At 45.4% G+C, this 13,160-nt stretch overlaps 1 protein-coding gene across 1 annotated transcript in view; it reads left to right on the plus strand.

Annotated features, from left to right (window-relative positions):
• Window positions 1-13,160, plus strand: part of LOC126106112 (trichohyalin-like) — a 134,881-nt gene that overhangs the window by 101,070 nt on the left and 20,651 nt on the right. Inside the window, exon 11 of the mRNA XM_049912358.1 lies at window positions 10,101-11,871. Coding sequence (XP_049768315.1) covers window positions 10,101-11,871 — 1,771 coding nt within the window. The remainder of the gene's footprint in view (window positions 1-10,100; window positions 11,872-13,160) is intronic.

Raw genomic sequence — 13,160 nt, forward strand, 5'->3', positions numbered from 1 at the left:
GCATGTAGTATCAGTGAGCGTACTGTCCGTATGTAGAATGGGAAAATTGCAAGATCTATCTGAGTTTGACCGAGGGCAGATTGTGATGGCCGGGAGACTGCACGACTTGCTAGGTGTTCGAGGAGTGAGTGTCTTCAACACGTGGCTAAACCAAGTCGAAACCACGTCCAGATGTCATGGGGTTGGGTCAGATGTCAGATGTCGTAGGCTGGACAGACCGGTAAAGCAGGATAGGCGCCGCATTGTGGCGGGACTGACATCAGACTTTAATGCTGGGCAGAGTACAGGTGTGTCTGAACACACAGTGATTCGAACACTCCTGACGGTGGGCCTCCACAGCCGATGCCCCCGCGCATGTGCCGACGTCGACACCACAACATCAGCGACTGCCACTGCGACTGAAATGGGCAAATGACCATCGGCACTAGACGTTCGCACAGTGACTCGTGCTTGGCTATGTCAGATGGTAGAGCACATACCCGCGAAAGGCAAAGGTCCTGAGTTCGAGTCTCGGTCCGGCTCACGGTTTTAATCTGCCAGGAAGTTTCATATCAGCGTACACTCCGCTGCAGAGTGAAAATTTCATTCTGGAATCGTATTGTTACGTTGCAAAATTCCACACAAAAAGAAATTATTGTAGCTATAAGAGACTTAAGAAGAATTATAGTGCCTGTCATGTACTACCATGATTAATCCGTTCAGTATTAATCTCATTCTCTCCATCATCGAGGTCGTATTAGACATCGAAACGGGACATTAACGTATAATTTCAATACAAAACATTTTTACACAAAGAAACACGTGGCATTATTATTATTATTGTTATTTGGCGTTTTCTTGCCACCCTTTTCTGTTGTTTTGCAGGTACACTCTGTATTCCTGATTTGTAATTTATATTTTGATTGCGAAGTTTCCAAGTTGCTGGAAGAACGTTCCATTTGTGCTCTATTGAACTCTTGTCATCCACCCGATACTGATTTTCTCCGGTTGCCTCAAATTTAAATTATGATAGGCTATCTTAGAAGAAAGATTAAGGAAAGGCAAACCTACGTTTCTAGCATTTGTAGACTTAGAGAAAGCTTTTGACAATGTTGGCTGGAATATTCTCTTTCAAATTCTAAAGGTGGCAGGGGTAAAATACTGGGAGCGAAAGGCTATTTACAATTTGTACAGAAACCAGATGGCAGTTATAAGAGTCGAGAGACATGAAAGGGAAGCAGTGGTTGGGAAGGGAGTAAGACAGGGTTGTAGCCTCTCCCCGATGTTATTCAATCTGTATATTGAGCAAGCAATAAAGGAAACAAAAGAAAAATTTGGAGTAGGTATTAAAATCCATGGAGAAGAAATAAAAACTTTGAGGTTCGCCGATGACATTGTAATTCTGTCAGAGACAGCAAAGGACTTGGAAGAGCAGTTGAATGGAATGGATAGTGTCTTGAAAGGAGGATATAAGATGAACATCAACAAAAGCAAAACGAGGATAATGGAATGTAGTCGAATTAATTCGGGTGATGCTGAAGGAATTAGATTAGGAAATGAGACACTTAAAGTAGTAAAGGAGTTTTGCTATTTGGGGAGCAAAATAACTAATGATGGTCGAAGTAGAGATGATATAAAATGTAGACTGGCAATGGCAAGGAAAGCGTTTCTCAAGAAGAGGAATTTGTTAACATCGAGTATATATTTGACAGGAAGTCATTTCTGAAAGTATTTGTATGGAGTGTAGCCATGTATGGAAGCGAAACATGGACGGTAAATAGTTTGGACAAGAAGAGAATAGAAGCTTTCGAAATGTGGTGCTACAGAAGAATGCTGAAGATTAGATGGGTAGATCAAGTAACTAATGAGGAAGTATTGAATAGGATTGGGGAGAAGAGAAGTTTGTGGCACAACTTGACCAGAAGAAGGGATCGGTTGGTAGGACATGTTCTGAGGCATCAAGGGATCACCAATTTAGTATTGGAGGGCAGCATGGAAGGTAAAAATCGTAGGGGGAGACCAAGAGATGAATACACTAAGCAGATTCAGAAGGATGTAGGTTGCAGTCTGTCCTGGGAGATGAAGAAGCTTGCACAGGATAGAGTAGCATGGAGAGCTGCATCAAACCAGTCTCAGGACTGAAGACCACAACAACAACAACATGAACGAATGAGTCCAGTCTTCCCCTGCCACTTGGATTTCTTTGCTCAACATGCGGTTTACGCCATTTCTTTTGGCAAACTGATATGCTGAATGTTGAAAGTGCTTAAACGTAAGCTCGTAGAACATAGAATCCAGACTGATACAGTGCTCCGCCAATTCAGTTCCCTGTGTCTCAGAAAATACTCTTTTGAAACGGCCGAGTGATCTCACTTCATAGCCTGCCTTAAGTCCTTCACTTAATGTGTATTCATTACATCGAAAAGTTTTAGCTGCATTTCGAATCGAAGATCCATTTTCTTTTAGCGTCTTAGACTCCTCCAACCTTTTAGAAGACAGTGGCGTAGTTTGTGTATTATGAAGTTCAACTAGTCCTATCACTACTGAATAATCGATTTGAGATATTGAATTATAAATTAAGGCGAATTAAATATGTTATACAACAATATGCATTCAGTATTAAAACCGAAGAAAGAAAAGACAAACGTTTTCGGGCAAAGGTACGCATGCAGATATTTGCCTTACCTAGTTCGTAGCATCTTTGCCCCCTTGCGCTCATTTCTAAAATTGTGGTATCAGTTGCCGTATGTGGCAGCTTGTTAAACTAACGACTAAGCTTAAAGCTTGAATTGGTTAACTACTTAACACGAGGTATAAGGCATTTTGTTATACCATCGATAACAATGGTATATACATAGATTGAAATTTTCAAAAAACTAACTCACCTTATATCCCGAAAGCTTCTAAGCGCAAACCACATCACAAATCACTAACACATCACACCTGACTCTTCCACCGTAAAAGGTCTCACAAGTAGGAAAAAACACCAGATTCAGATCTTTGTCCCCACCTACCCAACTTGTGTACCCACGGGTCTTCTCTGTTGAAACCAGGCCAACGTAGCTTTCTCCAGATCTCCGTATGTGAAATGAGGTAAGAAATGTCACGGGATGCCTCCTAATCTCGTGTCACGCCTCCTGTTGACCTGCATAGTGCAGCAGTTCCGTGTCGCATGGACTCAACAAGTAGTTGAAAGTCCCGTGCAGAAATATTGTGCCATGCTGCCTCTATAGCCGTCCATAATTGCAATAGTTTTTGTAGTGCAGAATTCTGTGCACGAACTGACCTCTTGATTATATCCCATTAATGTTCTGTGGGTCTCCAAAACATTCGTTCAGTTGTTCAGAACGTACATCAAACCAATGGCGAACAGTTGTGGCCTGATGACATGACACATTGTCATCCATAATAATCCATGTCGATCAGTTGTAGAATTCTGGAACACTTATTATGTTCGAGTATAATGACTTTTCTGGACACTAGAAATCTACTCTGTAGGAATCAGCATGGGTTTCGAAAAAGACGACCGTGTGAAACCCGGCTCGCGCTATTCGTCCACGAGACTCAGAGGGCCATAGACACGGGTTCCCAGGTAGATGCCGTGTTTCTTGACTTCCGCAAGGCGTTCGATACAGTTCCCGACAGTCGTTTAATGAACAAAGTAAGAGCATATGGACTATCAGGCCAATTGCATGATTGAATTGAAGAGTTCCTAGATAGCAGAACGCAGCATGTCATTCTCAATGGAGAGAAGTCTTCCGAAGTAAGGGTGGTTTAAGGTGTGCTGCAGGGGAGTGTTGTAGGACCGTTGCTATTCACAATATATATAAATGACCTTGTGGATAACATCGGAAGTCCACTCAGACCTTTTGCAGATGATGCTGTAGCATATCGAGAGGTTGTAACAATGGAAAATTGTACTGAAATGCAGGAGGATCTGCAACGAATTGACGCATGGTGCAGGGAACAGCAATTGAATCTCAATGTAGACAAGTGTAATGTGCTGCGAATACATAGAAGGAAAAATCATTTATCATTTAGCTACAATATAGCAGGTCAACAACTGGAAGCAGTTAATTCCATTAATTATCTGGGAGTCGGCATTAGGAATGATTTAAAATGGAATGATCACATAAAGTTGATCGTCAGTAAAGCAGGTGCCAGACTGAAATTCGTTGAAACAATCCTAAGGAAATGCAATCCGAAAACAAAGGAAGTAGGTTACAGTACACTTGTTCGCCCACTGCTTGAATATTGCTCACCAGTGTCGGTTCTGTACCAGATAGGGTTGATAGAAGAGATAGAGAAGATCCAACGGAGAGCAGCGCGCTTCGTTACAGGATCATTTAGTAATAACGAAAGCGTTACGGAGATGATAGATAAACTCCAGTGGAAGACTCTGCAAGAGAGACGCTCAGTAGCTCGGTACGGGTTGTTGTCGAAGTTTCGAGAACATACCTTCACCGAGGAGTCAAGCAGTATATTGCTCCCTCCTACGTGTATCTCGCGAAGAGACCATGAGGATAAAATCAGAGAGATTAGAGCCCACACAGAGGCATACCGACAATCTTTCTTTCCACGAACAATACGAGGCTGGAATAGAAGGGAGAACTAATAGAGGTACTCGAGGTACCCTCCGCCACACACCGTCAGGTGGCTTGCGGAGTATGCATGTAGATGTAGATGTAGAATTGCTACATTGTTGTCTCCAAGAAGCCTAACACAACCGTTTACAGTCAATGATCGGTTCAGATGGACCACAGGATCCACTCCACTCCGTGTAAACACAGCCCACGCCATTATGGAGCGCCGGCCGGAGTGGCCGTGCGGTTCTAGGCGCTACAGTCTGGAACCGCGTGATCGCTACGGTCGCAGGTTCGAATCCTGCCTCGGGCATGGATGTGTGTGATGTCCTTAGGTTAGTTACGTTTACGTAGTTCTAAGTTCTAGGGGACTGATGACCTCAGATGTTAAGTCCCATAGTGCTCAGAGCCATTTGAACCCATTATGGAGCCACCTCCAGCTTACGCAGTGCTTTGTTGACAACTTGGGTCCATGACTTCGTGGGGCCTGCGCCACACTCGAATCCTGTAATCAGCTCTTACCAACTGAAATTGGGGCTCATCTGACCAGGCCACGATATTCTAGTCGTCTAGTGTTCAACCGATATGGTCACGAGCAAAGGAGAGGCGCTGCAGCCATAATCACGTCGAAGACCTTTTCACGTGAATCACTTGACTACAAATGACAGCTGCGCCAATGTACTGACCTTTTATACCTTTTGTACACGATACTACCGCCATATGTTCATCTCGCAATCCCATGACATTCGCTACCTCATTGTAGACATTTTGAGAGCCTTCCAGTTTGACAAACCTTCAAATGAGTCAGAAGTGCTAGCAAACTGAATTACTTAACTCCTCCCGAACAGGCAATGAAGGCCCAACGGTACCGACAGGCCGCCGTGTCATCCTCAGCCCACAGGCGTCACTGGATGCCGATATGGAGGGTCATGTGGTCAGCTTACCGCTGTCCCGGCCGTATGTCAGTTTTCGAGACCGGAGCCGCTATTTCTCAATCAAGTAGCTGCTCAGTTTGCCTCACAAGGGCTGAGTGCACCCCGCTTGCCAACAGCGCTCGGCAGACCGGATGGTCACCCATCCAAGTGCTTTGCCCAGCCCGAAAGCACTTAACTTTGGTGATCTGACGGGAACCGGTGTTACCACTGCAGCAAGGCCGTTGGCTAAACTGAATTAGTTGTTCTTCGTTTTTCCAATATCACGCATCGTAGTTTCACCCACATTGTAAATAAGTGCCGATTTTGTGTGCCAATATCGCCCTCCTTGGGTAGCTATATTATTTCCAGTTCCTGCTGTATTGTCAACACAATGCATTTTCGATTTTCAGAGATTATTCGGCATTAACAGACCGTCTTTCGTAATAGCTACAGACCAGCGCTTGCGCTTTTCGACCAGCACATTGTTTACAGTCGCTCACGGGTAATCGAGACTTTACTGCATACCTTGCGTTAGCACTCCTGGAATAGCACGCTTAGCTTCTTTCGTATATGTATATATGTCGATAGTGCTGAAGGCACACATATACAAGTCCGCAGCTCGTGGTCGCGCGGTAGCGTTCTCGCTTCCCGTGCCCGGGTTCGATTCCCGGCGGGGTCAGGGATTTTCTCTGCCTCGTGATGACTGGGTGTTATGTGATGTCCTTAGGTTCGTTAGGTTTAAGTAGTTCTAAGTTCTAGGGGACGGATGACCATAGATGTTCAGTCCCATAGTGCTCAGAGCCATTTGAACCACACATATACAAACTGTTTCAGGAGGGATGTCAGGCAATTTGTGAAGTGATTCTACATTTGGAAAGAAACCGAAAAAGTTCGATGAACACGAGTCAGATTTTCAATCGTTTTGTAACTGGAGCAGGTTGAAGACTACACACATAAATAATTATGAAGACAAGTGTGAATATTACTTACGTAAATGCTATTCCTCTCAAATAGTGATTAGTAATTTGTCACGAATTTCATTACGGTGCGACGACTATAACACCACGTTCAGACTGACTTAAATCTTGATAACCAGCCACTGTAGCAGCAGTAACCGCTCTGAAAACTGCGCCAGACACTTGTTGTCTTATATAGGCCACTGCAACGCTGTATTCTGACTGTTTACATATGTTTCTATTTGAAAACGCAACCCTATACTAGTTTCTCCGGCGCATAAGTGTATAACAGGGTGAGACACTTGGCTAAATTTTCAGAAACGGTCGAATACTTACGGATAAACCGAGATACGTCTTCGCTTATTTTGGATCTTCTTCCACTGGGCGAAGTTTCTGAGAAATCGGATTATGACACAGTGTTCTCCTGGTAAGCAGTGTAATCTTATACGGGAAGGTCGGAATATTTTGTCACGCAAATAATATTCATACATAGCGTGGTTAATAAAATAACAACATTAAAATTTCAGCTGCTATAGACTATTAGAACAGGAGGTATAAGTCGTCAAAGTTACAACGAGAATACTGTAAGTACGCGTGATTTATTTCACAAATGGTTTATTTGAGACAAACAGTCACTATCATTACATGAAACACTATATAACATAATTTACTTACACTATGTGATCAGAAGTATCCGGACACCCCCAAAAACGTAGGTTTTTCGTATTAGGTGCATTGTGCTGCCACCTACTGCCAGGTACTCCATATCAGCGACCTCAGTAGTCATTGGACATCGTGAGAAAGCAGATTGGGGCGCTCCGCGAAGCTCACGGATTTCGAACGTGGTCAGGTGATTTGGTGTGACTTGTGTCATACGTCTGAGCGCGAGATCTCCACACTCCTAAACATCTCTGGGTCCACTGTTTACGATGTGATAGTCAAGTAGAAATGTGAAGGGACACGCACAGCACAAAAGCGTACAGGCAGACCTCGTCTGTTGACTGACAGAGACCGCTGACAGTTGAAAAGGGTCGTAATGTGTAATAGGCAGACATCTATCCAGACCACCAGACACGAATTCAAGACTGCATCAGGATCCACTGCAAGTACTATGACAGTTAGGCGGGAGGTGAGAAAACGTGGATTTCATGGTCGATCGGCTGCTCGTAAGCCACACATCACGCCGGTAAATACCAAACAACGTTCGCGTGGTGTAAGGGGCCTAAACATTGGACGACTGAACAATGGAAAATCGTTGTGTGGAGTGACTAATCACGGTATACAGTGTGGTGATCCGATGGCAGGGCGTGGGTATGACGAATGCCCGGTGGACGTCATCTGCCAGCGTGTGTAGTGTGAACAGTAAAATTCAGAGGCCGTGGTGTTAAGGTGTGATCTTGTTTTTCATGGAGGGGACTTTCAGCCCTTGTTATTTTGCGTGGCACCATCACAGCACAGGCCTACATTGATGTTTTTAAGCACCTTCGTGCTTCCGACTGTTGAAGAGCAATTCTGGGATGGCGATTGCATAACGCGATCGAGCACCTGTTCATAATGCACGGCCTGTGGCGGAGTGGTTATACGTCAGTAATGGATTGGCGTGCACAGAGTCCTGACCTGAATGCTACAAAACACCTTTTGGATGTTTTGGAACGCTGACTTCGTGCCGTGCCTCACCGAGCGACATCGATACCTCTCCTCAGCGCAGCACTCCGTGAAGAATGGGCTGCCATTCTCCGAGAAACCTTACAGCACCTGACTGAACGTATGCCTGCGGGAGTGGAAATTGTCATCAGGGCGAAGGGTGGGCCAGCACCATACTGAATTCCAGTATTACCGATGGAGGGCGCCACGAACTTGTAAGACATTTTCAGCCACGTGTCCGGATACTTTTGATCACATAGTGTAGGTGTTCGTTTCTTCTGCTAGCTGAACGACATTGGAATACTAGAGAATTATTGTGAAGATGGTTCGATTAAGCCTTTGCCAGGCACTTAAGTGAGATTTGCAAAGTAGCCATGTAGATGTATATGTAGATGTAGGCCGGCCGTGGTGGCCGAGCGGTTCTAGGCGCTTCAGTCTGGAACCGCGCGACCGCTACGGTCGCAGGTTCGAATCCTGCCTCGGGCATGGATGTGTGTGATGTCCTTAGATTAGTTAGGTTTAAGTACCAGGTGTACCGGTATGAAATGAGCGTTTTTTTGTGAAAATGAAACAGTAATTTTGAATTGAAAAGTAAACACATTTTATTGAAAGTACTGACCATTGCTTTCTATACATTTTGACCACCTTTCTGGCAATTTGTGGACACCACACCAATAGAAATGTTCGTCTTTGGAAGCAAACCAATCAGACACCCAATTTTCGACTTCTTCGTAGGAATCAGCCAATGCGTGTCCCATTGATGAAAACAAATGGTAGTCGGGAGGGGCCAAGGCTGGTGAATATGGCGGGTGGGGTAGCAGCTCCCAGCCAAGTGTTTTGATTGTATCCTGAACCAGTTTTGCTTTGTGTGCAGGAGTATTGTCGTGTAAAAAATTACTTTGCCATGTCGTCTGGCCCATTCTGGTCTTTTTTCGATCAATGCATAGTTCAAATTGATCATTTGTTGTCTTTAGCGATTAGTATTCACAGTTTCACCGGGTTTTAGAAGCTCCTGATACACCACACCTTTCTGATCCCACCGAACACAGAGCATTGTCTTCCTGCCGAATCGATCTGATTTTGCAGTCGATGTTGATGATTGTCCCGGATTAACCCACGATTTTTCCCGTTTAGGATTCTAAAAATAAATCCATTTTTCATCGCAAGTAACAATGCGATGCAAAACTGATTTTCTTTCATGTCTTTGAAGCAAAATTTGACAAATAGTTTTTCAGTTTTCCATCTGTCTTTCATTCAATTCATGTGGCACCCATTTTCCACACTTTCGGATCTTTCCCATAGCTTTCAAACGGTCAGAAACTGTTTGTTGTGCAACATTTAGCATTGCTGCCATTTGCTTCTGACTCAAAGTATCATCTCCATATAATATTGCTTGCGTCTTCGAACTTTCTTGGTGAGTTTCCACCTTCTTCATTTCTTACATCAAAATCATTATTTCTGAACCGTTGAAACCATCTTTTGATGGTGCTTCTGATTGAGCATGATCACCATATGCCTCGACAAGCATTCGATGCGACTCTGCAGCACTTTTTTTCAAATGAAAACAAAAAATTAATGCTTTCCGCAAATCATAACTTTCTGGTACAAAATTCGACATTGTTAACACGATGAAAACATATGATGTTGTTTGTTCCATGACTTGATGTATACTAAATATCTTTGACAGATGTCATATCAACCAAACAAACAAAAAATTAAGGCTCGTTCACAACAAACGTTCCCTATCGACACATTTGTATCTTAACGCTCATTTCATACCGGTACACGTGGTAGTTCTAAGTCTAGGGGACTGATGACCTCAGATGTTAAGTCCCATAGTGCTCAGAGCCATTTGAACCATTTTGTACGAGATTGGAATACTAGAGAATTATTGTGAAAGTGGTTCGATGAAGCCCTTGCCAGGCGCTTAAGTGTGATTTGCAGAGTAGCCATGTAGATGTAAATGTAGATGTAGATGTTGGTAATGCAAAGTGGTGGCTATATGTAATGTCTGTTCTGTGCAGGACGGCGACAAACTCGAGGAGAAGGTGAGGTCACTAATAAAGGACCACGAAGCTCTCCTCGAGGAGGACTCTGCAGCGAGGAAGAAGTTCCTCAAGGAGGCGGAGGACCATCTGCAACGCACTTCTGACGAACTGGAACGGAAACTGACGGACGCCCGTAAACGGGACCGGGAACAGATGACCGCAGACCTGGAGAGGAAGCTGGAGGTCGCTCGCCGTGACCAGGACGGGGCCCAGGAGCAGCTCACGCTGCGCATCCGAGACTACGAGGCGCTGCTGGCGAGGCGTCGGGACGAGGAGACCAAGAGGAGGCAACAGCTGGACGAGGAGGCCTCGCAGGAGCTGCGGCGCTGGCGCGAGGCCCAGGAAGGGACGGTCCGCCGGCTGGAGGAGGCGCTGGAGCAGAGCCGGGGCAGGCTGGAGGCCCTGGCGGCGGCCGTCGCGGCGCAGGCGGTCTCGGGGTCCAGGAAGCACAGCAGAGGCAGCGGCAGCAGCAGTAGCAGCGACAGCGACAGCGGATCCGAGCGCCCCAGAGGGAGGTCCGTCCAGAAGCTGAAGGCCGAGGTGTGGGGCCAGGTGCTGGCCGAGCTGGACAGGGTCAAGGAGGACCTGCGGGAGGAGCAGCGGAGGGCCGCCGAGCAGCGGAACGAGACGTCGCGGCTGGTGCTGAAGGAGATGGAGGCGGCGCTGGTGGCCCGCATCGAGGGCCGGCTGGGCGAGATCGAGCAGGCGGCCAGCGCCGAAGGGGGGGACGGCGACGCGTCGCAGGGGGAGGTCCGCCGCCGCGTGGAGGAGCTGGCCGAGGAGCTCAAGGAGAAGACCGCCAACGAGATCAGCTCCAAGTGGAAGCTGGAGAGGGTGGGGATCAAGGAAGAACTGGCGGAGGACCTGGAAGTGAAGGTGCGCCGCTACATGCACGATATGGAACAAGCTCTCCAGACCAAGACCCTGGAGGAGGTGTACAGTAAGATCGAAGATCTGAGAACGGCTGTAGTAGCGTCTGTCGTTGCCGAAATGGTGGAGGAGAAATGGAGTCATACCGCAAAGCAGCTGGAGAAAGACATCGTGTCGGCCGTCATGGAGAAAGTCAAGAAAGAGAGAAAGGAAGATATAAGCGAAATCGAACAAACTGTTGCCAAGGAGGTAGAGGAGAAACTGCGCAAAACTGTAGACGATGTTGAGGATAAAGTGGACCGCAGGGTCAGAGAAACACTGTCTACGTCGAGAAATGACGAAAGAGAGTACACGAAGAGTTTGGTCGTCAGTCTGATCGAAGAAAGGGGGAAACTGGTTTCTGGAGAAACGGATGAGAAGCTACTGCAGGGAGTGCTGGTCCACGTGAAAGACTCCATTAAGGTCGACCAGGACAAAGCCAGGCAGGAACTGATCGAACAGTGGAACGAGACCGTCAGACGCTCCACAGTCGAGCTGAGGGACAAAATGGAGAAGGAAGTGTCTGAAGAAGTTAGAAAGCGCTGGAAAGAAGACAGCAACAAGATCAGGAAGGACTTGGAAGAGGAACTCAAGGAGGAAATAAAAGAAGAAGTGAAAAAAGTGAAGAAAGACATTCGGGAAGACGTAACGGAGAAAGCACTCTCAGAAGTTAAGGAGAACGAGGTGAAGATGAAAGCGATCATCACTGCCGAAGTCGGAACAAAGTTGGCCAGCTTGCAGTATCAGTTAAAGGAAGAGTTTGGTAGTGAAATATCCCAGACGACGAAATCTTTGGTGGAAGAGGAGCTTCTGAAGACCAAACAGCAAGTCATACAAGGTAAGTTTGGAGCAAGAACCATAGCGTGACAGCAGTGTAATTCATGAAAGACCATAGTTGCTAGTTTCGGAAACAAACAAATATACATCATAAATTAAATGGCATATTTCCACTGATGAATCCCAAACCTTAGAAGGAAAGGAAAATTTACGTTTATAGCATTTGTAGACGTAGACAAATCTTGTGCCAATATCGACTGGAATACACTCATTGAAATTCTAGGTAAAATAAAGGGACCGAAGTATGGCAGTTATAAGAGTCGAGGGGCATGAAAGGAAGCAGGGGTTCAGAAGGGAATGAGACAGGGTTGTAGCCTATCGCCGATGTTATTCAATCTGTACACTCAGAAAGCAATAAAGAAAACCAAAGAAAAATTTGGAGTAGTAATGAAAGTCTAGGTAAATGAAATAAAAATTTTGAGGTTTGCCGATGACATTGTAATTCGGTCAGAGACAGCAAAAGACTTGGAAGAGCAGTTGAATGGGGTAGGGAGTACCTTGAAAGGAGGATATAAGATGAACATCAACAAAAGCAAAACGAGGGTAATGGAATGTAGTCGAATTAAGTCAGATGATGTCAAGGGAATTAGATTAGGAAATGAGACAGAAGAAATAGTATATGAGTTCTGCTATTTGGGTAGCAAAATAACTGATCATGGTCACAGTAGAGAAGGTATGAAATGTAGACTGGCAATGGAAAGGAAAGCGTTTCTGAAGAAGAGAAATTTGTTAACATCGAGTATAGATTTAAGTGTCAGGAAGTCGTTTCTGAAGGTATTTGTGTAGTGTGTAGCCATATATGGAAGTGAAACATGGACGATAAATAGTTTAGACAAGAAGAGAACAGAAGGTTTCGAAATGTGATGCTACAGAAGAATGCTGAAGATTAGATGGGTAGATCACATAACTAATGAGGAGGTACTAAACATACAAGGGGAGAAGAGGAATTTGTCGCACAACTTGAGTAGAAGAAGGGATCGGTTAGTAGGTCATGTTCTGAGGCATCAAGGGATCAAATGTTCAAATATGTGTGAAATCGAATGGGACTTAACAGCTAAGTTCATCAGTCCCTAAGCTTACACACTACTTAACATAAATTATCCTAAGGACAAACACACACACCCATGCCGGAGGGAGGACTCGAACCTCCGCCGGGATCAGCCGCACTGTCCAAGACTGCAGCCCCATAGACCGCTCGGCTAATCCCGCGCGGCCATCAACGGATCACTAATTGACTATTGGAGGGCAGCGTGGAGGGTAAAAATGGTAGAGGGAGACAAAGAGATGAAT

Source organism: Schistocerca cancellata, chromosome 10 (assembly GCF_023864275.1).
Source record: "Schistocerca cancellata isolate TAMUIC-IGC-003103 chromosome 10, iqSchCanc2.1, whole genome shotgun sequence".
In the NCBI taxonomy this organism is placed as follows: Eukaryota; Metazoa; Arthropoda; class Insecta; order Orthoptera; family Acrididae; genus Schistocerca; species Schistocerca cancellata.